General features: G+C 43.8%; 1 protein-coding gene across 2 annotated transcripts; it reads left to right on the top strand.

Moving 5' to 3' along the window:
- Positions 1-560: 560 nt before the first annotated feature.
- Positions 561-25,069, top strand: EIF4EBP2 (eukaryotic translation initiation factor 4E binding protein 2). Of its 2 annotated transcripts, XM_081237977.1 has the most exons (4): positions 561-1,038; positions 16,385-16,570; positions 18,141-18,215; positions 24,745-25,069. In XM_081237977.1, exons 1-3 carry the CDS (start codon positions 894-896, stop codon positions 18,170-18,172), a joined length of 363 nt encoding a protein of 120 aa, XP_081094103.1. In that variant the 5' UTR covers positions 561-893; the 3' UTR covers positions 18,173-18,215; positions 24,745-25,069. The 2 variants fall into 2 exon arrangements, with proteins under 2 accessions (XP_081094103.1, XP_081094102.1); XM_081237976.1 differs by lacking the exon at positions 24,745-25,069 and having other exon boundaries at positions 566-1,038; positions 18,141-24,708.

The following is a 25,069-nucleotide window of genomic DNA, read 5'->3' as shown; positions in this document are numbered from 1 at the left end:
TGCTTATTTTAATATTGAGCAATTAAAAGTAAAGTAACACTTTTGTTTAGATGGATAGGAAACAGAAGTCGGCTCAAGGAAAGTAGTGTTGATTGACAATTTAAAAAAACAAACCAAAAAAACCCAAAAAAACCCACGCGGTCTTCCCTAGTGGCGCAGTGGTTGAGAGTCCGCCTGCCGATGCAGGGGACACGGGTTCGTGCCCCGGTCCAGGAAGATTCCACATGCCGCGGAGCGGCTAGGCCCGTGAGCCATGGCCGCTGAGCCTGCGCGTCCGGAGCCTGTGCTCCGCAACGGGAGAGGCCACAGCAATGAGAGGCCAGCGTACCTCAAAAACAACAACAACAACAAAAAAAAAAAAACACGCAAATTTTCCTTGCCCACGGACGCGCAGCTCACAAACACTTGGCGTAGCCTCCGCCCGACTCGCGTCCATCCCTCAGGGCGTAAGCCCCACCCCGTCAGCAGCCCCGCCCCGTCAGCAGCCCCGCCTCGTCGCACGGCACCCGCCCCTCGTAACGTCATATCCGGCCGACCAGCTACCCCGAGCTCCCTCTGGCTCCCGCCTTCGCCCGCTTCCGGTCGTCGTCGTCGTAGTCGCCGCTGCTGCCGCTGCTGCTGCTGCTACTGCTGCTGCTGGGGCTGCTGGCGGAGGCCGGAGGAACGGGCGGCGGCGGCGGCGGCGGCTGAGAGGGCGGCGGCGGGAGCGGAGCGGGACGAGGGAGCGAGAGGAAGCGAGCGAGGAGCGAGCGGAGCGCGCCGAGCCCCGCCCGCCCTTCCGCCCGCCGGAGCAGCCGGAGCAGCCCGGGCCCCCAGCCGCCGCCGCCGCCGCCGCCGCCGCCCACTCGCCTGCCAACCCGCCGGACAAAGCCCGAGAGCCCTCGTCCAGAGCCATGTCCTCGTCCGCCGGCAGCGGCCACCAGCCCAGCCAGAGCCGCGCCATCCCCACCCGCACCGTGCCCATCAGCGACGCCGCGCAGCTACCTCATGACTATTGCACCACGCCCGGGGGGACGCTCTTCTCCACCACGCCGGGAGGTGAGCGCCGGCCGCCCGCGCGACCCTCACCCGAGCCTGCAGCCGGCTCCCGAGCGCGTCCGCGCCAGCCTCCGCGGTGTCCCCTCAGTTTCCCGCCACCGTCCTTTAACTCAGGGCGTGTCCACGCTGGCCGCTCCGGCCACCCCGGCTCCGCCATAGCCCCTCCGCCGCAGCCCCACCGAAGCCCCCGTGAGACAGCTTTCGGGAACCTTAACTTCGCGTTCTCTCTCGCCTACAGCTCGATTCAGTGCGTGCCCACTCTGGGAAGTGGCTCTCCTGTAGCGAAAAAAAGCCCTTGTTCCCGCCTCGTGGCAGGTTTACGCACTCTGCCCAGTTTTCTGCCCCCTCTCCTCCTGCTCCGGGGCAAATTCGTCTACATTTGGCCTTGCACTCACTACGCATTACCTCTGCCTCTTACGTATTGTGTAGTGGTGCACATTGACGCTTGATTTTGGAGCCTTCTCCCGGGCCTTTGTAGAAGGGAAGTTGGGGAGAATAAGTCGCTCCTGGGACGCTGCGATGACTTGTTTTGCTGCTTTTAGAACACCAGGAGGAGGCTGGAATGCGGAGTTTGGAAGCCTCGCCCAGTGTTATCCTGCTTTGACAGCATTGTTTACTTTGCTGGACCAGGCCTCTCTGGTGGGGGGAGTCCCCAGGCTGGAGGAGGAGTGATAAAATAATGCTCAAGTAATAGCGTAGGGAAAGGAGCGCTGGCAGCCTTGAGGGTAGAGTTTTGGCGGCGCCGCCTTTGGAGATAGATCGAAGAGGGCGTTGTCGAGCAGGGCACCCTTGCTGGGGGGCTTACTTGATCCTGGGGAAGGGGCAATGCAGAGCGGGGTTTCTGAACATTGCTTTTCAAAGTACGACCAGAAACTGTTTACAAGGAAGAACACTGGGGTAGAGGTGAAGAGCGTTGAGTTAATTGGTCACGGGAAAAAGGAGCTCAAAGGTTGTCCTTCCCCTCACTGGGCTTTTCTCCAGAGGGAGGAGACTGGACTGCGATCTTGAGGGACATTATGAAGGGAATGGTGCTTCATTTGTAACTTCGTAACTTTGCCTTTTGGTGACGGCCTCTGGCTAGAGGATTGGGACTTTGCTGGCAGCCCCTGCAGTCTGCAAGATTGCTAGCTTCGTTCTTGTGGGCTGGGCTCACCAGTTGTACTACAACCAATCCCCTGCAGTTAGGCCTGGGCGATCCTTTAATCGGTTGCACAATAGCAAGGCGGTAGAGTAAGAAGACCTTGCCAACAGGGGATAAAAATCTAGGAGAGAGCTCTACAGAGGAATCCAGCCAGGCCACTCTAGGGGTTGGGTGGCTGCCTTGGAAGACTTTTAAATAACCCAGGCAGGAGAAGTTCATCAATAAGTGTGGAGAACTGGGCTTAAGGAAATTATAACTTTGCAGAGCAGTGGAGTTTCTAGTGAGGTGGCTTACCTCATTGGAGAAACCTCCCTCCTGACCTGATCTGTTCAAGGCCAGACCCTGAGAGCATGCTGAAATCTTCTGGCCTTTTAATTGTGAAAGATTTTGGCAGATCAGAATCTGCTCCAGATAAGGTTGTCTTGAACTTGAACTGACAGCTTTTAAGAAACAGATACCCGTTTTCCAAGGTGATGGAAAGAGATTTATAACTTCTTCCAGAATTCTTTGTGAATTCCATAATGCCTGTGCTTCCAGCAGTTCAGAACTTATGTCATAGTAGCAACTGCACTCAGATATTATTTCTTTGAGGAAGGAACTAAACTTTTAGCTGTATATTAATCATTATTCCCCTGAGGGAAGAGCCACAGGGACACCCTTTTTGGCATATTTCAGACAACCACGCTACCATGCTTTTAAAGTAAGGGCATAGTCTTTAGGCGTACTTTAAAGATAGAAGCCTGGGGCTTCCCTGGTGGCGCAGTGGTTGAGAGTCCGCCTGCCGATGCAGGGGACACGGGTTCGTGCCCCGGTCCTGGAAGATCCCACATGCCGCGGAGCGGCTAGGCCCGTGAGCCATGGCCGCTGAGCCTGCGTGTCTGGAACCTGTGCTCCGCAACGGGAGAGGCCACAGCCGTGAGAGGCCCGCGTACCACCAAAAAAAAAGATAGAAGCCTGTCTCTTAGTCTGGATTATCTCCTACAGTGCTTGGAAAGATTCTGCCAGAAATACTGATTAATTTATCCTTCCTCCCTGTGTACATAGCCACTACTTCTTTCTCAAATATCACTGACTCTGTCTCCAGATAGTTTCTACACTCTTTTTTAAAAATTAATTAATTAATTAATATATTTATTGGCTGCGTTGGGTCTTTGCTGCTGCGGGCAGGCTTTCTCTAGTTGCGGTGAGCAGGGGCTACTCTTCGTTGCGGTGCGCGGGCTTCTCATTGCGGTGGCTTCTCTTGCTGCGGAGCACAGGCTCTAAGCACACGGGCTTCAGTAGTTGTGACGTGCGGGCTCTAGAACACAGACTCAGTAGTTGTGGCACACGGGCTTTGTTGCTCCGCAGCATGTGGGATCTTCCTGGACCAGGGCTCGAACCCGTGTTCCCTGCATTGGCAGGCGGATTCTTTTTTTTTGCGGTACGCGGGCCTCTCACTGTTGTGGTCTCTCCCGTTGCGGAGCACAGGCTCCGGACGCACAGGCTCAGCAACCATGGCTCAGCGGGCCCAGCGGCTCCGCGGCATGTGGGACCTTCCCGGACCGGGCCACGAACCCGTGTCCCCTGCAACGGCAGGCGGACTCTCAACCACTGCGCCACCAGGGAAGCCCTGGCAGGCCGATTCTTAACCACTGCGCCACCAGGGAAGTCCCAGTTTCTACAGTTTTTAATTTCTGATTTAAATACTTGTCGTCTTAGCTCATCTATTATATTGAGCCAGTATTTATTGGTAGAGCACATTGTCATCTTTAAATTTTTAACACAAAGACTTACATAATGTGTTTATAAGATACAGCACTGTTGTGATTGGATTTAATCACTATTTTATAGCAATTAACTCAGTGCCGCCTAGATGTTCAGTACTTACTGATTTAGTCCCCCTCCCCCCCCCCCGGCTTTGGAAAATTTCCAATTTTGTGATGGTTTGTTCATCTCTTCTGTTACATTACCCTCTCTCCTCTCATGTAGTTTTCCTTCCCTGAACCAGGGTTGTTATTTGGTCACCTCTAGGCACCTGAATTAATCCGGTTAGGTACCTTAAGTGAGTTTTGTGGGTCTAGCGAAGTGCTTTGCACAAAAGGATTACAGACAAAAGTAGGAAATGCAGTCTTTGCTCTGAATGGTCTTAAAGTCTTGGTGGGGGTTGGGGTGGAAACGCTTTTTAGTTCTGAAAAAACTTGTAAAGAGTCAAGTGCTAACATATATTTCAGACTTGAAAACATTTAGAAAAGCGATAGAAGGCTTGTATTGAAAAATCTATTTAGTAGGAAGGAAGGGGATTAGAGTTTTCTGTCTCAAACTTCTGGAAACTTTCTGGAGTGTCATACACATGTCAGAGCATTCCAGGATAACAGTTGATGTGCTGAATGCCCTAAACGATCAGACTGGGCAAGGACATTCCTAACACAGTGAACTTACCATCTCTCCCCACAGAGGATACAGCTTACCCTTGAAAAGGTTTCTCAAAATTGCCTTCCTGTGGTTTGGAAAATGAGAGTTGGGTGAAAACATACTTGCTGTATTTCTCATATTTTTAGAAGTGTACATTTTCTCATTGTTAAGGAAGAGTAAAATTTTTGAGTAAATTCAAAATGCCCTTGGATTTTATTTTGTTTTGTTTTATCTGCCTGTGGAGGAATGGGGATGAATGACGTTCGTTTCTAACTTTGAGAAGCTGCTTCTGGCCTCAATGAAAGGTAAAGTTACTGCATCCTCCTTCACTTTTGTGACATTAGGAAGGAACCTAATGCTTTCATTCTGTAACTGAGAGAAATTAAGTAACTTGTTAGTGTCATACAGCTAATTAATGTCAGTGGGTAGTTGCAAATTTAGTGTCCTGATACCTAGTCCAGTTTTTTTTTCTCTTGTCTTAAGATGCGTATTTTCCTAGGAAAGGAAGTTTACAAACATTTAAAAAGACTCTTCTACCTCTGCAATGCTAGCTAATGCGATTCTTTTTGTTATCTTATTTTTTTTTTAGTTCTGAACTGTCTCCCTGTGGGAGGGTTGTGCTGTGGGGAATGAGCAGAAACACAGAAACCTCTTTGAGCCTTTCTTTTTGCCTTTCTTTTCCTGCATAACATCCTCATCAGCTGTGGAAAAGTATGCTGTTGCCATAACAAGAGCACCAGAGGGGAACTAACTATGATGGTCTGAAATCTTGTTCATACTCTGTGCTTCCTCTCTGCCAGCTGGAGAGTTGCTGTGATTGATTGGTTCACTGAAGGCCATTGGAAGGGTCTGGGGATAAAGGAGAAGACAGGAAGAAGGGAAAAGCATCCACTTGGAGTGAGCCATAATAAAGTAAGAGTATTTGGGGGGAGTCCTGAGTGTTAATCTGATTCCTTTCTTGGGAGAAATGAATAGAGCTCTGTGTAGATATGGGGAAGGAAGGCCAGTTTCTCACTGTTATAAAATTTCTAATTCAGTGACCTTGTGCTGAGTTTATTCTAGGCCAAAAACTTCTGAACCAGCAAGTGTACTTATTTGGCTCTCTCGTTTCAATTATTAACCAAAGGACTTCATGATTACATGTGAGGAGTGTGTGAAAAACATGTTGAAAGTTGTCCAATCACTTTGCCTTGTGTTCGAGGAAGATGGCATTTACTTATCTCAGAGTAACAAAAATTAACATGTGTTGTCATTCCGGAGCAGATTTGGCTGTAGTCTCATATTCATCAGCTGCCAAAGCATGTACTAGAAGATGTAGCTCAGTTTTGTGTTGGATGCATGTTTGCTGACGAGGGACTGAATTCTGAGCCTGGGAAGGCAGCAGCCCTCAGCCGCAAGGCATATATAGCAGTGCGATGTGTGGAGGGGAGTGCCTCTGCCTGCTCCACGTCAGTCACAGCCTGATGAGGGAAGAAAGAGCTCGTCCAGGCTGATAGTGCACAACTCCTTTCTGCTCTCTGGAGGCCTGTGTGTGAACCGGGAAGGGTGAAACGTGACGAGTCTGTAAATTGGCACTACCAGGGTTGTTCCCTTGTGCAAAGACCTTGTAAGGACTGGAGTCTTTTTTGTTTGTTTTTTGTTTTTTTGCAGTACGCGGGCCTCACTGTTGTGGCCTCTCCCATTGCGGAGCACAGGCTCCGGACGCGCAGGCTCAGCGGCCATGGCTCACGGGCCTAGCTGCTCTGCGGCATGTGGGATCTTCCCGGATTGGGTCACGAACCCGTGTCCCCTGCATCGGCAGCCGGACTCTCAACCACTGCGCCACCAGGGAAGCCCTAGGACTGGAGTCTTAAAGATGATTTTATGGGAGGGGTCTTGCATGTTTTGGAGACAGTGTAAAGATTTGCAGATCAAGTCCTTTCAATTTTTCGATATTGTCTTGAATAATATTCAGGCTTCATGGATTTGTATGGACAAAAAAATATTTTGGTGTGTGGACATGTCATAACTAATGACTAAGGAATGTCAGGTTTTTTATTTTTATATGGAATCAGCCAAAATAATTTTTGGAACTCAGATAGCCACAGTAGTAAATAATGTTGTAGGAGATGCTTCACTGCCAATCAGCAGTAAAGTAAAGGCTGTGATGAGAAAAAAAAAATATTTGCAGATCAGACAAGGTAAAGTTAATGTGGGAAAGCTAGTTCATCTGGTTGGAGAGGAAGAGAGCCTGAGCAGGACAGTAGTTTGTTGGTGAAGGATAGAACTTTTTCTTGGCTCCCAAGTGTTTCGATGAACAAATTAATGTTTAAAAGATTTTTGCGGGACTTCCCAGGTGGTGCAGTGGTTAAGAATCCACCTGCCAATTCAGGAGACATGGGTTCGAGCCCTGGTCCAGGAAGATCCCACATGCTGCAGAGCAGCTAAGCCCGGGCACCACAACTACTGAACCTGTGCTCTAGAGCCCACAAACCACAACTACTGAGCCCATGTGCCTAGAGCCCATGCTCCGCAACAAGAGAAGCCACCACAGTGAGAGGCCCGCACACTGCAACGAAGAGTAGCCCCTGCTTGCCGCAACTAGAGAAAGCCCCTGCGCAACAATGAAGACACAATGCAGCCATAAATAAATAAATAAATTTTAAAAAGTGTTTTTTTTTTTTAAGATTTTTGCTTATCTGTTTATAATAGAACAAAAGTCAGTTGAAACTTGCTGTCATTCAACTTATTGAATAGGTAATGCCTAGGCTACCATTTTCAAATTTGTTTATCACAGAACTTTGTTTTGCAAAGATCCCTTAAAACCTGTGTTATAACACCCAGCAGCTATCTATCTGATGTGTGGCTTGTTTTTAAAGGACCTCTTCACCTGATACTCAGGCCACAGTTTGAAACCAGAAGCTCAGAAATCTATGAGTGTTTATATCTGAATAAATGATCTTTCAGATCCTTAGGACAAATGCCCTGACAAACTGAAGCTGTTCATTTCATTGAGTAGTTTTTAAAAGTAAAATCCTTAACAAGCAAGGATCAGTTAACTGGAAAATACAATTCAATTCTTATAGATTCCTTGGGATTATCTGTATACAAGATCACAGTCGTCTGTGCATAGAGATAATTTTACTTCTTTCTTATCAATCTAGGTGCCACATTTTGTTTTGTTTTTCTTGCCTAATTGCCCTGGCTAGAACTGGAACCTTTAGTACAGTGTTGAACAAAAATGGCAAGAGAGTGACAACAGATTCCCTTGACTTGTTCTCAGTATTAGGGGAAAACCTCCAGTCTTTCATCATTAGGTAAGATGGTAGCTGTTTTTCATAGATGCTCTTAATCAGGTTCAAGAAGTTCCCTTTTATTCCTAGTCTGTTGAATGTTTTTATTATGAAAGGGTGTTGGGTTTTATCAAATGCATATATATTACGTTGCATCTATTGGGATGATCATGTGATTTTTGTTTTTTATTCTATTACGATGTATTATGTTAATCATTTTTAGATGTTGAACCAGCCTTGCATTCATGGGATAAGTGCCATTTGGTCATGGAATATAATCCTTTTTATATATGTTGCTGAATTCAGTTTGCTAATGGTTGAGAATTTTCGCATCTATATTCATAAGGGATATTAGTCTGTATTTTTCTTGTGGTATCTTTGTCTGGTTTTAGTATCAGTGTAATACCTCATTCAATTTTAATTTTTTTTAGAAATGGCCTGCTGTTTATAGCAGAAGTGAGGACTGGTGAAGATAGACCATTGCTCTCTAGGTTCTAAGAGGTACCTATCAGAAAGTTTGAGAGGCTTGTGGTTCATTTTAAGATGTCATAATTAATCCTTTGAGCTTGAGAAAGGTGCTCATCTCATTACCAGAGAATGTTTGTTAGAGCTGGGCTGCTCTACATTGAAATGAAACCACTCTCTGGTCTGATAAGTTCCTAGAACCATTATGAAGAAGCAGCACTGAAAAAAAGTGACCTAGACCAGTGATCTCCAGTAGGCTTCTTTGCCTCTTATGAACTTTATTGATGAGTTCCTCACTATGAGTAAAAGTAGAAGACATTGATATGTATATATGCGTTGTTTTTATTTTTATTTTTTAAGTGCCCAAGAGGAGTGAACTTGGGAGGAAAACAAGAAGTGGGAATGAAAGCCAGGCTTGAATCTGAGTGCTTTCCCCATACCAAAGCAGTGAGCGAGCCTTCATTAATTATTAGCATTACAGAGGCTGAACCACAACATCTGTGAAATCTAATCCAAAGAATTGATCCAGGATGCAGTCAGCAGTCTGGCAGATCCAACCAGCATTTTCCTGGAATCAGAGCCAGGCATTTCTTGAGAAAATTTATTTCAAGATGAATGTTCAAGCCCAAACAGACGTGGACATATTTGGTGTACTTCATTTTGATAGACTTAAAATCAGTCGGCATTTATTTGAGATTAGTTTGTGGTTTGTGTACCATTTTGGACCTGGTACTAACTAAAAAGGTCATTTGTTTCAGATCACTTTGCAACCAAGACTCAAGAGAGCCATATTTGCTTAGAGTACCTTGCTTATTTGTGTCGGTCTCCTGGCTCCTGTGTCACTCACTGTGTGATCTTTCTTTGGATGCTAGTTTCTCCATCTGTAAAATGACAGGCTTCCGCCAGATGCTGTCTAAAGCCTCTTCTAGCACTGGACCTTCTGCATAGGAAGATAGTCATTATCAACTTCCCTTGCAGCCTAGGTTTGTGTTCTGCTATGGCAGTGTCCTACGTGATTGGGCAGGGAGCCATCCTTTGACATTAATATCTTGGAAATCTTTACTGGAGTTAATCTTTATTGGAGTTAATTAAAGGACCCTAAGGATTGGCTTTTCACAAACCTTGGATGTCTTCCGTTTGCCGTAATTATTTAGCCATACTAAGTTATAATATCCTCTGGCTCCAGTTGTGCCTTTTTTTGATGTAAAAATTATCCCTCTCATGGTTTTATTAGCACTTTAGGGATTTGATGGTTGTACACAGTAAATGTGGTTTGGCCACCATCAACTTCCCTGGAGGATACTGGGTTAGGCAGCTTTTAGCCTCCTCTGGGTTATCTGGCATAGAGCTTTTAGGAGTCTGTCCTTTCATCCAGAGCCTCCATGAAGAACAGATGTTTAAAACTGCAGTTCATTGAAGAATGTTCTCTAACACAGTCAATCAAACACAGGGCTTGTTAATCACCCTTTTAAGCTGGAATAATAAAAAGCAAAGAAAACCACTGTATTTGTAAGTCCTTTCTGTATTTTCACTTCTTATTTTCCCTTATTATTGGGGGAGACAGGGGCTTGGGAGGAAAGAGGGAAAGCGGCAGACTACCTTTCTGAGTATTGGAAACACTTGCTGCTTCTTCATCTTGTATCTGTTTCTGATCTCTTGGTGGGCCCTTACATGAGGCATAGATGGAGAATGTCAGGAATTTCTAATGGAATACTGAGGTTACTTGCCAAGTGCTTTGTTGTTGATGTTGTTGTTTTCATTTCTAGATTTGAAGGATACCTTCTTCCTCATGGCTTTAGTGTCGGTCTGTTATGTATGTATGTATATTTGCAAATACTTTTTGAGTCATTTTTTTCCCTGATTCCTTATAATGGGGTTTGCTCTTTTAACACTTTCTCTTGGTCTTAAAAAAAATTTGGTGGTGGGTTCTTTAAACAACAAATTTATTCTGTTACATTTCTGGAGGCTAGGAGTCTGAAATCATGTATATTTCTTATTGTAAAATATACATAACATAAAATTGACCATTTTAACCATTTTTAAGGTACCGTTCCATGATGAAGTACATTCACATTGTTGCACAACCATCACCACCATCCATCTCTAGGACTTTTCTCATCTTCCCAAACTGAAACTTCATACCCACTAAACAATAACTCCCCATTACCTGCCCACCTCCAGCCACTGGCAACCATCGTTCTACATTCTGTCTCTATGAATTTGACTAGTCCAGGTACCTCATATTCATGGGGTCATAAAATATTTGTCTTTTGTGACTGACTTGTTTGACTTAGAAAATGCCTTCAGTATTCATGCAATCACCCTTTTATTTTTCTTTTACATTTATTTTTTGTAACTATGAAAGTAAAGTTTAAAAGTCATATAGTATTAGGCTAATAACAAAGAGCAACATTCTCATGCCCCATCTCATCTCCAGTTCCACTCCCCAGAGAAAGCATTTTAAACTCTTTCAGCCATTTCTTCTAGCGTTTACCTCTGGATTTCTGAATAACATGATTTAATGCTACTTCTCAGTTTTAGATATTAACAATTTCCTACTATGAAAGATGAGGATTTAAATTTAGGTAAATATTAAATACAGACGTGACGTGACTGACTCTATTGGTTTCCAGCCCAACAGCCGTTCACTCTTTTTCCATGCTACCCCAGATTCCCTCATTTTTTTAAAGTGGTAGTGTGCCAAGCCCCAGAAGATGCCCCTTGATACTTTATGGCTTCCCCAGTGTCTGGGCTGGTGAGCATCTGACCCAGTTCTGGCCTAAGGATTGTAAGTGGGAAGTCCACTAACGCTTTTCTGAGAAAGATTTTTCTTCTTGATGGCTAAAGTCCCCTGCGGGAAGTCCTATTTGACGCTACACTCTCCCTTCTTGCCTAGGATATTGTTAGGAGGGTGTAGGTTCATCTCAGCCTTCTTGGAGGGTTTTGTCACCAGCTATTCAAGCTATTCAATTTGGGCAAGTTACTTATTGTTTCTTTTTCTGAAGTGTCTATTTGCATGAGTGGATGCTTAATTCTAATTCTGGAAGCAGCCTTAGTTAAACAGTTTTATGGTCAAGACCCTGCAAAAGTATAGTAACTACTACCCTGTCAGTTAACCATGTTACATTGGACTTTGTCTAGGTGGTTTTATTTCAGGTTATACAATTTCTTGGGTGTGTATAGCTTAATATATGGATTAATTATCATTTAAACTAAGCTACTTGGTCTTGAAAGAGGCCCTTAGGCTTGAATGACCTTGTTTGTGTACTAACCATCTTCACAAGCATAATTTTGGGCCTTATTCATTCACCCTCTTGTTCCCTGCCATTTGAAAATCACTAGTTTTTAGATCAAAAGATAGAGGCTTTTTTTTCCTCCTCTCTGTTCTCCATCAAAGGGACTCAGTTTTACTCTCATGTTTTCCTAGTAATGTCAGCATTTAGAAAGTGCTGGGTCAGGGTATTAGATTTATCCGAAAAAGTGGTCACCAAGGGATGAAGAACGTTTATAGATATCTAATGTTAACCTAGATCTAAAGATTCCTATTTGTTTTGAAATCCAAACATGAAGACTAAAGTAATATATGCAAGTTATAAAAACAAAATAGAAAAAGAAAAATCGAACAGAAGCACATAAAATGCAAAAATGCCGAGAGACTGCTGCTTTTAACAGTTTCTGTTTATAGTGATTTTATTGGTTACACCACTGTTACTGTAAATAATATATGTATACCACAATTTCTTGATTTCTTAACATTGGATGATACTGTTGAGTCCCTATTATGAAAATGAGGCGTATAGGATACTTTCATTACTTTCTATACCTCTCATTTTCCCTCCTCTCTCCATTTACTAATTTTTGTAGATTGTTTTATTATCGTTTTGGGTTCTTCTGGGTAGTTACCTTTAAAACTGTAAATACTATAGTTAAACCTCTTGTATTTCAATCTGATAGTTTTAACTCTCCACCATATGAAATTATACTATCTACCTGTCCTGCCTCTACTTCCCTGGTAGGTCTGCCTTTCCATTATTTTTTACAATATCAAGGTCTATAATATTTACATACTCTTCCTTAACTATGATAATTCACTTTTATTATGGTTTGATTGTAAACATTGAAAATCAATAAATAGCATATACGATACTATGAATTTTGTAACTTTTCAATATAAAACTAAGGAGTATGATGATTTTCATAGAAAAGGAAATGGAACACTCACTGGAAAGAAAAAGTTTCCACTGTCAATGTCAAATAGATTCTTTTTTTTAACACTTCATCAATTTATTAAAATCATGCTCCATTTTAATATTGTGTTATATGCAAGCTATGGATTTTTTTAACCTTCTTTAGGAATTTATGGTTTACTTTCTCTAGTTAGTTGTGGATGCATTGGTTGATGTTGAAATGGGCTGACATAAGTGTGGCCGGCAGTTGAAATTTTAATTATTGGAAGTTCTTGCTTCAGAAAATGTGTCTATGCACATGTATAAGAGACCCTGAATATTAGGTTTTTAATTGTCTTGGAATTCATATAATTTCACAGTAAACACAATATCTAAAAAAGGAAATATAAAGGGTTTTTTTCCCTGGCATTTTATTCATAGTCAGGTCTTAATGTTTTTCTTTCAATAGTTTTGGTTTTTTGAATGTCAAATGCTTTTCAATTACACCACAGATCCTTAGTCACATGTTGATTCCCTTTTTTTGCTCTGTATCTGCTACAGTTAATTTTTTCATCTTGCAGTGATCTAAAATTCAAACACTTAAAATACCGTGGTTTTGTACCCATATTTTCCCTGGCCATATTTAAGAACATTAACAGCATCAGTTAAGATCCTAGTTCTTCAGGGTGTCTTCTCCTGAATTGTTTACTTTGTGTGCATTTGAAACCAAATGTGTCTTAAGAATCCACTAAACTACTAAAACTAACAAGTGAGTTTAGTAAGGCTGAAAGAAACAAGATTGGTATACAAAAACCAATTGTGTTTCTATATACTTTCAATAAACAATCCAAAAATGAAATAAAATAATTTCATTTATAATAGCATAAAAATGATAAAACACATAGGTATAAATTTAACAAAAAAAGCACAAAACATATACTGTGGAAACTAGATAACATTGTTGAAAGACAGAAGACCTATATAAATAGACAATCCATGTTCATGGATCGGAAGACTTAATATTGTTAAGATGGTACTACTCCCCAAATTTATCTATATATTCAGCACAATCCCCATCAAAATCCCAGCTGGCTTCTTTGCAGAAGTTGACAGGCTGACTCTAAAATTCATATATGGAACTTTAAGAGACCTAAAATAGCCCAAGCAATCTTGAAAAAGAAAAAGTTAGAAGACTCACACTTCCTGATTTCAAAAGTTGTTACAAATCAAGACAGTGTATTACTGCCATAAGGATACACATAGATCAGTGGAAGTCCAGAAATAAACCCTCACAATTGCGGCCAATTGATTTTTTTAAAATTAATTAATTTTTGGCTGCATTGGGTCTTCGTTGCGGTGCACGGGCTTCTCATTGCGGTGGCTTCTCGTTGTGGAGCACGGGCTCTAGGTGCATGGCTCAGTAGTTGTGGCGCACGGGCTTAATTGCTCCGCGGCGTGTGGGGTCTTCCCAGACCAGGGCTTGAACCCGTGTCCCCTGCATTGGCAGACGGATTCTTAACCGCTGCGCCACCAGGGAACTCCCCACATGAATGTTTATAGCAGCGTTATTCAAAGTGGAAACAACCCAGATGTCCATCAACTGGTTAATTGATAAAATGTGATTTATACATACAATGGAATATTATTTGGCAATACAAAGAAATTAAGTACAGTTGACCATTGAACAACGTGGGGGTTAATCCAAGTGTAACCTGTAGCTGGCCCTCTGCCTCCATGGATTCAACCAACACTGACCATATAGTACTGCAGTACTTCCTGTTGAAGAACAGTTCAAACTTGCATTGTTCAAGGGTCAACTGTACCGATAAATGCTAAACATGAATGAATCTTAAAAACCTGCAAGTGAAAGAAGCAGTCATAAACGGACACGTATTGCATGATTGTATTTTATGAAATGTCTAGAATAGGCAAATCTATAGAGACAGAAAACAGATCAGTGGTTGCCTAGGCTGGAGAGGTTGGCAGAATGTGAGGAGGGACTGCTAAATGTATATGGGTTATCTTGGGGATGATGACAGTGTTCTAAAATAGTTTGTGGTGGGAATTCCCTGGGGGTCCAGTGTGGTTAGGACCCGGCGTTTTCACTGCTGTGGCCCAGGTTCAATTCCTGGTCGGGGAACTAAGATCCTGAAAGCCTCATGGCAGAGCCAAAAAAAAAAAAAAGATTGTGGTGATGATTGCACAATTCTATGAATATACTAAAAACTATTGAATTATACACTTTGAATGAATTGTACATGAATTATAAACCAAAGAAGTTAAAAAATGTATTTTATTGCCTCTGCAAAGTCACAGGAATTCTTCAAAGTTTCTCTTATATCTGACACATTTAGGTAGAATTTCTACTACTAATTTCCTACTTGGTTCAATTATAATTCTTTAATGTTTATGTTGTTGCTAATACATAATTTAGAAATAGAAAGCTTGCTTTTATCCTCTGGTTTTTTTTCACCACCTCACCTCAGAATTTCCAAGTTTAGTGTACTACAGAAGTGAGAATAATCTTGTTCCGACTTGCAACGTGAATATTAGTAAGAACATCTCACAGTGAAATCTCACCCTTCTGAAACCTAGCCATGGACAAAAGTGGGGGTGACACAACAAAATCCATCCACTAAAGCTGCTTCCCTTTGTTCATTGGAAAACCATCAGGCTCCTTCCCAGCCTACTTGTTCTTATTTTACATAGTGTTAAAATAAGCAGATCACCAGTTTCCAAACCCAACAGATTAGATGTATCAAGTTAGAATGGGTATAAAGGTGTGTACTGTAGACTAATTGTGCTCCCCCCATTCATATATTGAAGCACTGACCCCCCACAATGTGATGATATTTAGAGATAGGGCTTTGGGAGGTAATTAGGTTTAGATGAAGTCCTGAGGGTGGGGTTCTCACAATAGGATTAGTGTCCCAAAAGAGACACCAGAGAGCTTGCCCCCCTCTTCCCTGTGGGAGGACACAATGATAAAGAACTGTAAGGAAATACATTTCTGTGTAACACACCCAAAATGTGGTATTTGGTTAGGGCAACCAAACTAAAACATGGAAAAAAGATGGTTCTTAGCCAAACAGTGAAGGAGGAGACAAGGAAACCATGGTGGGGAGGGCCATAAGCATAACCTGGCTATCTGAATCCTATTCAGTATAAGGAAAATATAGAACACCAACTGAATAGGCCCCGAGACTTCCTAGGTCACAACATAGTATAATAAATGAGTTTCATAATAATCAACCGGATTCATCAAGAAAGGGTTGTTTTTCTGTTTAAGGTGGTTAAAAGTTTAAAAATCTGTATTAGAAAAATTTCCATCCAAAATAGTTCAAATTATTCATTTTTCGAAAATTGAACTAAGTTTTCTGCTCTCCAGAATGATTCATTCCTCATGATTTCAGCTACCTTTTTGTTTGTTTTCTTTGGCTGCATTGGGCCTCCATTGCTGCATGCGGGCTTTACTCTAGTTGTGGCGAGCAGGGGCTACTCTTCGTTGTGGTGCGTGCACTTCTCATTTGCGGCAGCTTCTCGTGGCAGAGCACAGGCTCTAGGTGTGCGGGCTTCAGTAGTGGCACGTGGGCTCAGTAGTTGCGGCACACGGGTCCTAGAGTAAGCGGGCTTCAGTAGTTGCAGCGCAGGCTCAGTAGTTGTGACTCACAGGCTTAGTTGCTCCGCGGCATGTGGGATCTTCCTGGACCTGGGACAAACCTGTGTCCCCTGCATTGGCAGGCAGATTTTTAACCAGTGCGCCACCAGGGAAGTCCTGTCTTTTTGAATTGTTACTAAGTTCTTATTTTTCAAAGCAAGGAAAGTGAAGGTATAGTTCTACTTTCCTTGTCCTAAAATTATATTTGAAACAGGATACAAAACTTCTGTCTTCTTTAAACCCTGTTTTCCAGGAACTCGAATCATTTATGATCGAAAGTTTCTGTTGGATCGTCGCAACTCTCCCATGGCTCAGACCCCGCCCTGCCATCTGCCCAATATCCCAGGAGTCACCAGCCCCGGCACCTTAATTGAAGACTCCAAAATAGACGTAAACAATTTGAACAACTTGAACAATCATGACAGGAAGCATGCAGTTGGTAAGAGAGTGCTGGTATTAGGGACCAAGAGGGTAGCCCTGGGATTTGAATGCCAGTCTGCTGTGGGTTGAAAAAAGGTTGATGCTTCACTTATAACTAATATTCAGTCATATGTCTCTAAGGTCCCCCCCACTCCCCTCACCAAGGCTTATTGAATTATTGAATTGTTCTGAAAACCCTGAGTTCTAAACCATAACCAAATGTAATCTAGGTGGGGGTTGGGGGGTGAGGAAGAATCCAAAATCAGGGAGTGGTAAATCCCAAAGAGGACTCCTTGAACCTGGGCTTTGTTGGACTAGGGATAACACACACACAGAGAAACAAAACAATTTAATAGCTCCCATGTCCATCACCCTCAAGAAACAGACCTTGCTTCTTACAAGAAGAATGTCATTTTTGTGGTGTAGGGCAGCGGCCCCCAACCTTTTTGGCACCAGGGACCAGTTTTGTGGAAAACAATTTTTCCATGGACTGGGGGGATAGATGGTTTTGGGATGATTCAAGTGCATTACATTTATTGTGCGCTTTATTTCTATTATTACACTGTAATATGTAATGAAATAATTATACAACTCACCATAATGCAGAATCAGTGGGAGCCCTGAGCTTGTTTTCACTTGCCACTCACTGATAGGGTTTTGATATGCGTCTGCAAGCAGTTGATTGATTATGGTCTCTGTGCAGTCAGACCTCTCTGCTAATGATGATCTGCATTTGCAGCCGCTCCCCAGCGCTAGCATCACCCCTCAGCTCCACCTCAGATCATCAGGCATCAGAGTCTCATAAGGAGCGCGCAACCTAGATCCCTCGCATGCGCAGTTCACAGTAGGGTTCACACTCCTGTGAGAATCTAATGTTGCCGCTGATCTGACAGGAGGTGGAACTCAGGCGGTGATGCAAGCGATGGGGAGCAGCTGTAAATAGAGATGAAGCTTCTCTCACTCGCCCACAGTACCAGTCCATGGCCGGGGGGTTGGGGACCCCTGGTGTAGGGAAAAGCAGTATGGTTTTTCACCCCGTTTTCCAGGACTGCCTATAATATTTCAGTAAGTACTCCCCCATACTCACACACACACGTTTATTAATGAGTCCTCTCTGTGTCTGTGGAAATGGCCAGCTCCTGAAGTACACCTTGGATTGCACTCCATGACCCTTTTACATGAGCCAGCATTCTGCCGCCTCAAATTCCAAATGAGTTTTTAATGGACAAAGTGTTGATTCAGAGCAGGGCCAAAGTTCAGAGCCTCCAGAAGAATGTGCTGACTTGATAGATGGCCAGGTGCTCCCCAGGAGCTCCCGTTTGGTCAACCTCTGGACAAAGGGACACTCAGAAAGTTTTCACTTGTATCCTTTCCCCCAATTGCTCCTCCCTGTGGGTGATTTGACTGCCATTCTTGTTTTTCCCCAGATTAAAAAGACTAGCCAAAGCAAAGCAGAATAGTTGTTTCAAGGCTGCAGAGAATGGGACAGTTTGAATTCCTTTTTGACCTTTGTGCAAAGGGAATTATAGTTAAAACTGTTTTGCTTTACCTCTTCATGCTTAACTTTTCCTGTTCTTCATTCTAACCAGGAGATGATGCTCAGTTTGAGATGGACATCTGACTGTCCTGCAAGGATCAGAAGAAAAGCAGCAACACTGATACATGTGTGTACCTGATTTGGCCAATAGGATCAACAATGCAGAGACAGAAGAGGCAGAAGCAGCAATCCCTGCTGCAGTCTCCTGCTCCCCTACTCCTTCTCTGGGTGCCAAAGGATGCAAAGATGAGCTGCATCTGACCATTTCTTCTCCCTATTTCCTGTTCCCCTTCCCAGTTAGACAGTTAGATTGAAGGCCCTTGGCATATTTCTGTAGAACTAAGCAGCCCACAGAGGAAAACAGTTAACCTCTGGTTCCCCCTTCCCCCCATTTTTTTTTTAATCCCAAATCAAATATCAACCTACCAATAATTGGCTGGCTGGGAAGTCTGGGGAAGTGATATGGAGGTTTGATAGATTCAGCATCATTCCTGTTCTTACCCTCTGTTTCTCCTCCCTGTCTTGCTAATGTTTCAGTGCTGCAAAAGTCTGGGTTTGGGGTCTTGAAAACCCTTGGAGGGAAATGGTAAACAGGAAGAGAGCTGCTTTCTTCTTTTACCTTGAGGTGTTTGTCCTTGGGGACAGAACGCTGTTTGTACATCTCTGGTAGCATTACCCTGGGGCACTGTTTTGAGGTCCACTTCCCCTCCTTCCTCTGGGAGGAATGTCTTCTGTCTTTAGTATTATAGTTCATCTTCCCATTTATTTACTTATCACAATTGTGTAAACATTCTTTTTTTTTTTTTTGCGGTACACCGGCCTCTCACTGTTGTGGCCTCTCCCGTTGCGGGGCACAGTCTCCGGATGCGCAGGCTCAACGGCCATGGCTCACGGGCCCAGCCGCTCCGCGGCATGCGGGATCCTCCCGGACTGGGGCACGAACCCGTGTCCCCTGCATCGGCAGGCGGACTCTCAACCACTGCGCCAGCAGGGAAGCCCAAACATTTCTTAACTCTACATCAGAAGGGGGTCTTCGGTCACCAGTTGTTCTTTTTCCTCCCCTTCTCCCACCCCTCCCTGCTTGCATCTTGTTGCTTGCAGTCCTTTTGTACTCTGAGCTATCCACGTGATTTCTCCTGCTCCTGGAGCAGGTTCCTACGACAGGACAGAGGCTCTTTGGATAAGGCCCGATGTATTGGGTTGACCAAAAAGTTCGTTCTGGTTTTTCCATAAGATGTTACAGAAAAACCAGAACGAACTTTTTGGCCAACCCAATAGTCCTCTGCAGGATGATACCCAGGAATGACCTCGGAAGACATTGAACTGTTTGAGTACCCAGGCTCAGTAGTCATTGTTTTTCAGTCCAGTGAGCATTGTGATATTTGTTGTCTGTGATTTTTGAGTTTGAAGTTGACTTTCAGAATGCTCTTAGAAAAGAACTAGACTTTTTTCCTTTGTGGACCTGCTTTGTTTGGCTGCTGAGATAGATAAGCATGGGCTTAAAAATGCGTTCCTTCCACTTTTCTTACCTTTCCCATGGTACTCTGAATTTCCCTATCTTTCGCTCCCTCCCTCCCTCCTTCCTTCCTTCCCTCCCTTATGTCTGCCAGGCCATTTTTCAAATGTACATCCAGGATACCTCAAGTGTCGGTATCTGATAATATCTGTCACTCCTCTTAACTGAGGAATGACCTTTTATTTTTAAGATGAGTACAGACCTATTTTTAGATATGTTTTCAGTACAATTTTGAACAGCAACTTTTTAATTACACATCTTCCGGTGTTAGGAAGGTGAGAGTTGTCCGTAGGCGAGTCTGCTGTTCCATGTCACCATCCCTTGTCTTCCCTAGTCCCTTACGAGGTCTTTCCTTCTCGCTCTAGTTTTGGGTGTGCATGTTTGGAGTTTGTAGTGGGTGGATTGTGAAACTGGACCATTATGCCTTCCCTGGGTTGTTCATGGAAACCTCATTCTTTTCCCTTACCCTTTGCTGCTTCATTCCCCATCCCGTGGTCTTGACTATTGACTGGCACAGTAATCCTGGGAGAGTGACTCCCATCATAGAAAGACAAGTAAAATAGCCACTGGTGTCCTGGGAATTTCTGGTTGGATTTGGTGCCCTGAACCCTCTTATTAAGAGGTCAGATCCCAGGGTGAGAGTAACAGGCCAGTTGGCTAAGATAGAAAGCTGTTTTTCTTTTGAACTATAAAGACACCCTGTTTGCGAATACATTTTAGACAGAAGGAAGGATGTCTGAGGAACTTTGTTCTGTTTTCTGCTACAAAATGTGAAGAGTTCAAAAAGTGAAACCTTTTGTGATGGTTGATGTCTCTCAGGAATAAGCTGGATCTCCAAAGTTTTGGAGATGCTTTCAGTCTCAAAAATTGATGAATGGAAAAGTATTTTTTGTTTGCTTTTTAATGTATCTCTGTTCTGATTTTAATTAAACTCCAACTTTCACTTTACATACTCTTGGAACAACTTAAGGTGCATTGGTAATTTGCATGGGAAGCTTGCTCAGGACCTCATTGTCCCCTGGGAGCTTGATTCTTTGGGAGTGACGCTTTCCTCCTCCTCAGGGCCCGGCCTGGGCATCCTCTGGAATCTGACTCCACTACAGCGAGTAGTCGGGCTGTCAGCAGAAGCACGTGCCCTTGTTTGCTCTTTACTGCTGCACATGAAAACTCGGCTTCCTTGCTGAGAGACGGGGAATTAATTTAAAACATGCCAGCTTGAGTAGTCTTAAGATGCCATGTTCCCCTTTTTTGCTATCTTGAGGAATTGCTGCATGTGGCCCCCTAATCAGAGGCCATATTTCTAGTACTTCTTGGGAGTGTCAGCTGTATAATACAGCAGCTGCCCAATCCTTTAGCCATCTCTATAACGACCTCCATACTGCTTGGTGCAATTCCTTCCTGGAGGCCACTGCTACTAGAGATACTTTGGCCTCCATAAATCGTCATTTCAAAGATAATTTCACAAGGCAATAGATGAACTTCCAACAGATGACACCTTTGTGCCATGCCTCATAGAATCATTTTCAGGGCAAGCCAGAATCCAGTAGGTGGTTTACTCCTGTATATTTGGAAGGAATCTCACAGTTGAAACCCTAAATGAATAATCTCTCTGGGCTTTTTCCTGGAAAGGGAACCCCCTTAGGGTAGCATTTGAGTTAGGTGGTTCTTAAAATCTTATTGATTATTTGTACTTTTCTTCTTAGGAGAAAACCATGTTTCTGTACTTCTGGGGACAATCCATGTCGGTGAGAAATGACCTTGTCCAAATTCCAGCAGGAGACATGCATTGTCATGATTCTACCTCCTTCGTAGTGTGGTGCATTGAGTTCACCACTTCCTCATATTCTGTTGAAATAGCTATTGTGTTCTCAAGACCACAGTGTAGAGAAGCTGGCTTCTAGCTATTGGGCTTCCAAGCCAAGAGTTTTGTCCCTCCGTCTGCATTAGTTATCTATTGCTATTTAACACATTATCCCCGAACTTAACATCTTAAAAGAGCAAACATTATCTGTCAGTTTCTGTAGTTAGGACCTGGCAAACAGCTTCACATGATGGGTCTGGCACAGGGTCATAGGAAGTTGCAGTCAAGATGTTAGTGGGATCTGCAGTCACCTGGGGCCTGAGAATCCACTTCTGAGCTTTCTTTGTGACTGTTGGCAAAATGCCTCAGTGTCTTCCTGTGTGGATCTCTTTTTAGGGCAGCATGAGTGTCCTCACAGCATGGCAGCTGGCTCCCCCTGAGCAAGTGATCCCAGAGAAAGAGGGCAAGGAGGAATCTGCAGTGCCTTTTATGACAGTCTCCGAAAGCACACGTCATCACGCCTTCCTATTCCGTTCCTTAGAAGCAAGCCACTAAGCCAGCCTACACTCAAGGGGAGGGGAATTACACCCCACCTACTGCATGGAGCGGTATCAAAGAATTTTAGGTGTACTTTAAAACAACCTCACCCCCAATAGAGGATGAAACCAGGTCAACGAGAGGGGGTAGGTTTAAAGTAGACGATATACTGAGAGAAGTGTTGTTACTGAAAACAGTTCTCTTAAGATGTGCATTGACAAACAGATGAAAAACGGATTCTCTCCCCATGGCTACTGCCAGTTTTAAGAGGGGAGGCAAGAAATGGCAATTCCCAGGAGAATGTATCTACACATTGGGTATACTACCAGCAGCCCAAGGTTGCTTTGTAAGTCCTTGGCTTGGTATCTAAGACTCAATACTGCTTACTTGCTGTCTCCTTTAGCCAGTACTTGACAAAGGGAATTGGATCCTTCTATTTGAGCCACTCAAATGGACTTAATTGGAGTCAGGGTTGTTAAGCAAAGGGAGCAAACTTGAAGTACATTTTGGGTTACTGGGCTGAGGAAAGCTGACCGTTCCGATTCAGGGTGACAGAGCTGAGAGCATCCGGAAGCCAGGTCCCCACCAGAGTCGATGCTTGGCACCTGCTCTCACAAACTACACCAGCTGAAGCAGACTTGGGCCAGGTCTCTCACTCAAGAAGCCACTTCTCAATAAGCAGGGAACATCAGGAATTAGAAATGTCTGTCTGTGCTTTATTGTTCCTTAAATCCACTGCAGGTTAACTCTGCGTGCCCACCTCATCCTGGGTTTCCTGATGGAAATGGGTTCTTAAAGAGAACCAGTGCTGTCTTCACCCTGAAGAAAAACTTAGATGAAGCTTGTCAGTTCAACACGTGTTCAGTTAATGTCTGCTATGTGTTTCTGGCACCTGTGCCAAGTTTTTAGAGATTTCAGACATCTTAAGGATGCAAATTCTTTTTGGATTTATGCTCCAACTCTTCCCAGCATTTTCTTATCTATAGCCCTGCTTGCTTTAGAGTATGCTTGAATAAAAAAGCATTGCTGCTGAGGCAGCTATAAAAAAGACAAAGGTACTTCTTCCAGAATTAAGGAACTCATCTTTAAAGCACCTTCAAATGAATTTTTTTCCATCTGATTTTGAGGTGGAGTTAAAATAGGTGGTCTTTTATTTTCGCTGTTTGGGTTACCAGCTCTTTGGGTCTGTCAGACCTTAGGGGTATCGTGTATCTTGGCTGCTTAAAGCCTGGGCCCTCAGCCCTTTACATTCCCCTCCAGATGGGAGGCCCGGTGCTTTTCTCTCTAGGTCAAAACTTCCCCTTATCATGTTTCTGGACTACATGATAAGGGGAGCTATTTATTAATCTGCGAAACCCAATCTCACCTGCCCATGATATCTAGGAGGGGGTAGTATTTGTTTTAAAGAAGTGTTGTTTCCTTGGGAGGGCAATTTCTGTGTGGACTTTGAAGGGGGCATAGTTACCACACATTACTATCCCCACCACCACCACATTCTTTACCTCTCTCCCAGCTTTTGATAAAAGATGACATCAGATCTTGAGGCAGTTGGGTCACAATTCTTTAGAATGCTTATACCCCAGGGGCGTTTCCTGTTCTAGTCATGTTTTTCCAGTTGAGTATTGGCATTTCCCTGAGGCTTGCTCACAGGCATTTCTGATTGAAGACTAAGGATGGTTGATACAGTCATTAATGTCACCTTTCCCACCCTCTGGAATTTACATTTCTTTCTCTAGGCTGGTCCTGGAAGTTGACACATTTTGGCAAAGCTTAGATTTAGGAGAAGTCTTTCAAGTCCCTGTTCAGATGATCTGTGGTTTCTCTTTGCTTCCTCTGCCTGCAGCCCTGGCAGACCATCCTGTCTGGATCCCGAATAGAAAATAGTACTGAGATGAAACACATTCCTGGGGTATTTAAACTCTCACTCTGCCACCTTTCTAAGAGTGAGAGGCTGGCAGAGAGATGCTGCAGTGCTTGATAATCATTTGGCCACATTGAAATTTCCAAAGGGAGCTCTTGCCGGTGCTTAAACCCAAAATTCCTGAACACCTGAGATTGCATGGATCTAGCACAGAATATCCATTCTTGCCCCAGTGTACCCCCTTCGTCTCCATCTTAATCTTTAAAACAAAACAAAGCAAAAAACCCAAGCCCAGGCCAAGGGTCATTTTTACTTGAAACCAGGAGATGGGGGGAGTAACACGAGGGATGAGGGGCAAGCTATGGTGGGGCATCCTGCTCCTGGTGTCTGTTCCAATCACTGCGGACTGTGAGCCAGTGCCTTTCCTTCGCCTGGAGATGGAGCCCATCTCTTGCCACCTGGGTGAGGAGACCCTCTGCTACCCAGGGGCGAACTTTAAAGACGGTGTCTTGGAGAGCCCAGAGGACACACATTTTTCGGGTGTCCATTTTAAGCATCTTTAAAATGTTTTATATATTTTAAAAAAGTTCTTCCCTGTCTTTGTGCCACCAGTGGCCCAGTTGCATCCATTTTGAATGGAAAAATAGACTGCCAGTACTTCCCTTGGTCTTCCCTTCGTCTCCCTTAATGTGGGTATCCCCTTACCTGGCCTGTCCATTTCACTGTCGTGGATGGAGAACAGAGGGCACCACACAGTCCTGAGGCAGTCCTGTGTGATCAGGTTTTTGTTTCTTGTTTTTCTAACTGTCCTTCCAAACCAGCAAGTGTTTGGAAATTAGGGGAAAAGTTAAATTCTCACCAACGGTTGCTGTTACACTTGAATCAATAAAGATCTTGACTATCAACTTGGTGTTTTAATTTTTTTTTTTTTTTAATTTCAGGTGAAATCCTATTGACACATTTTGGGCATCTTGCCTGGTGAGGAAGATGGGCAAAGGCAGTTGGCCACTTCATGTGTCAGTTCCTCTCAACATTTACGGAGCACTTTGTCCATCTGGCCCTATGTGTGCCAGGAGGTGATGTGTCCCTTCCCTAAGGAGTTTGGAGGTGAACATGTACATGCTGGGGCTGGATGCACCCAAGAAGGCCCTTTAGGTACCAGCCTGGAGGAAGCCCAGACAACAGCTTTCCTGATGAGGGCTGCCTCTGCCCCTCAGGAGCACTTGTTAGAAGTCCATCATATCTGATGTCTGAAAATAAACTAGA

Source organism: Mesoplodon bidens, assembly GCF_964165515.1.
Source record: "Mesoplodon bidens genome assembly, chromosome: 1".
Lineage (NCBI taxonomy): Eukaryota > Metazoa > Chordata > Mammalia > Artiodactyla > Ziphiidae > Mesoplodon > Mesoplodon bidens.
This window is presented reverse-complemented; position numbering and strand designations above follow the sequence as displayed.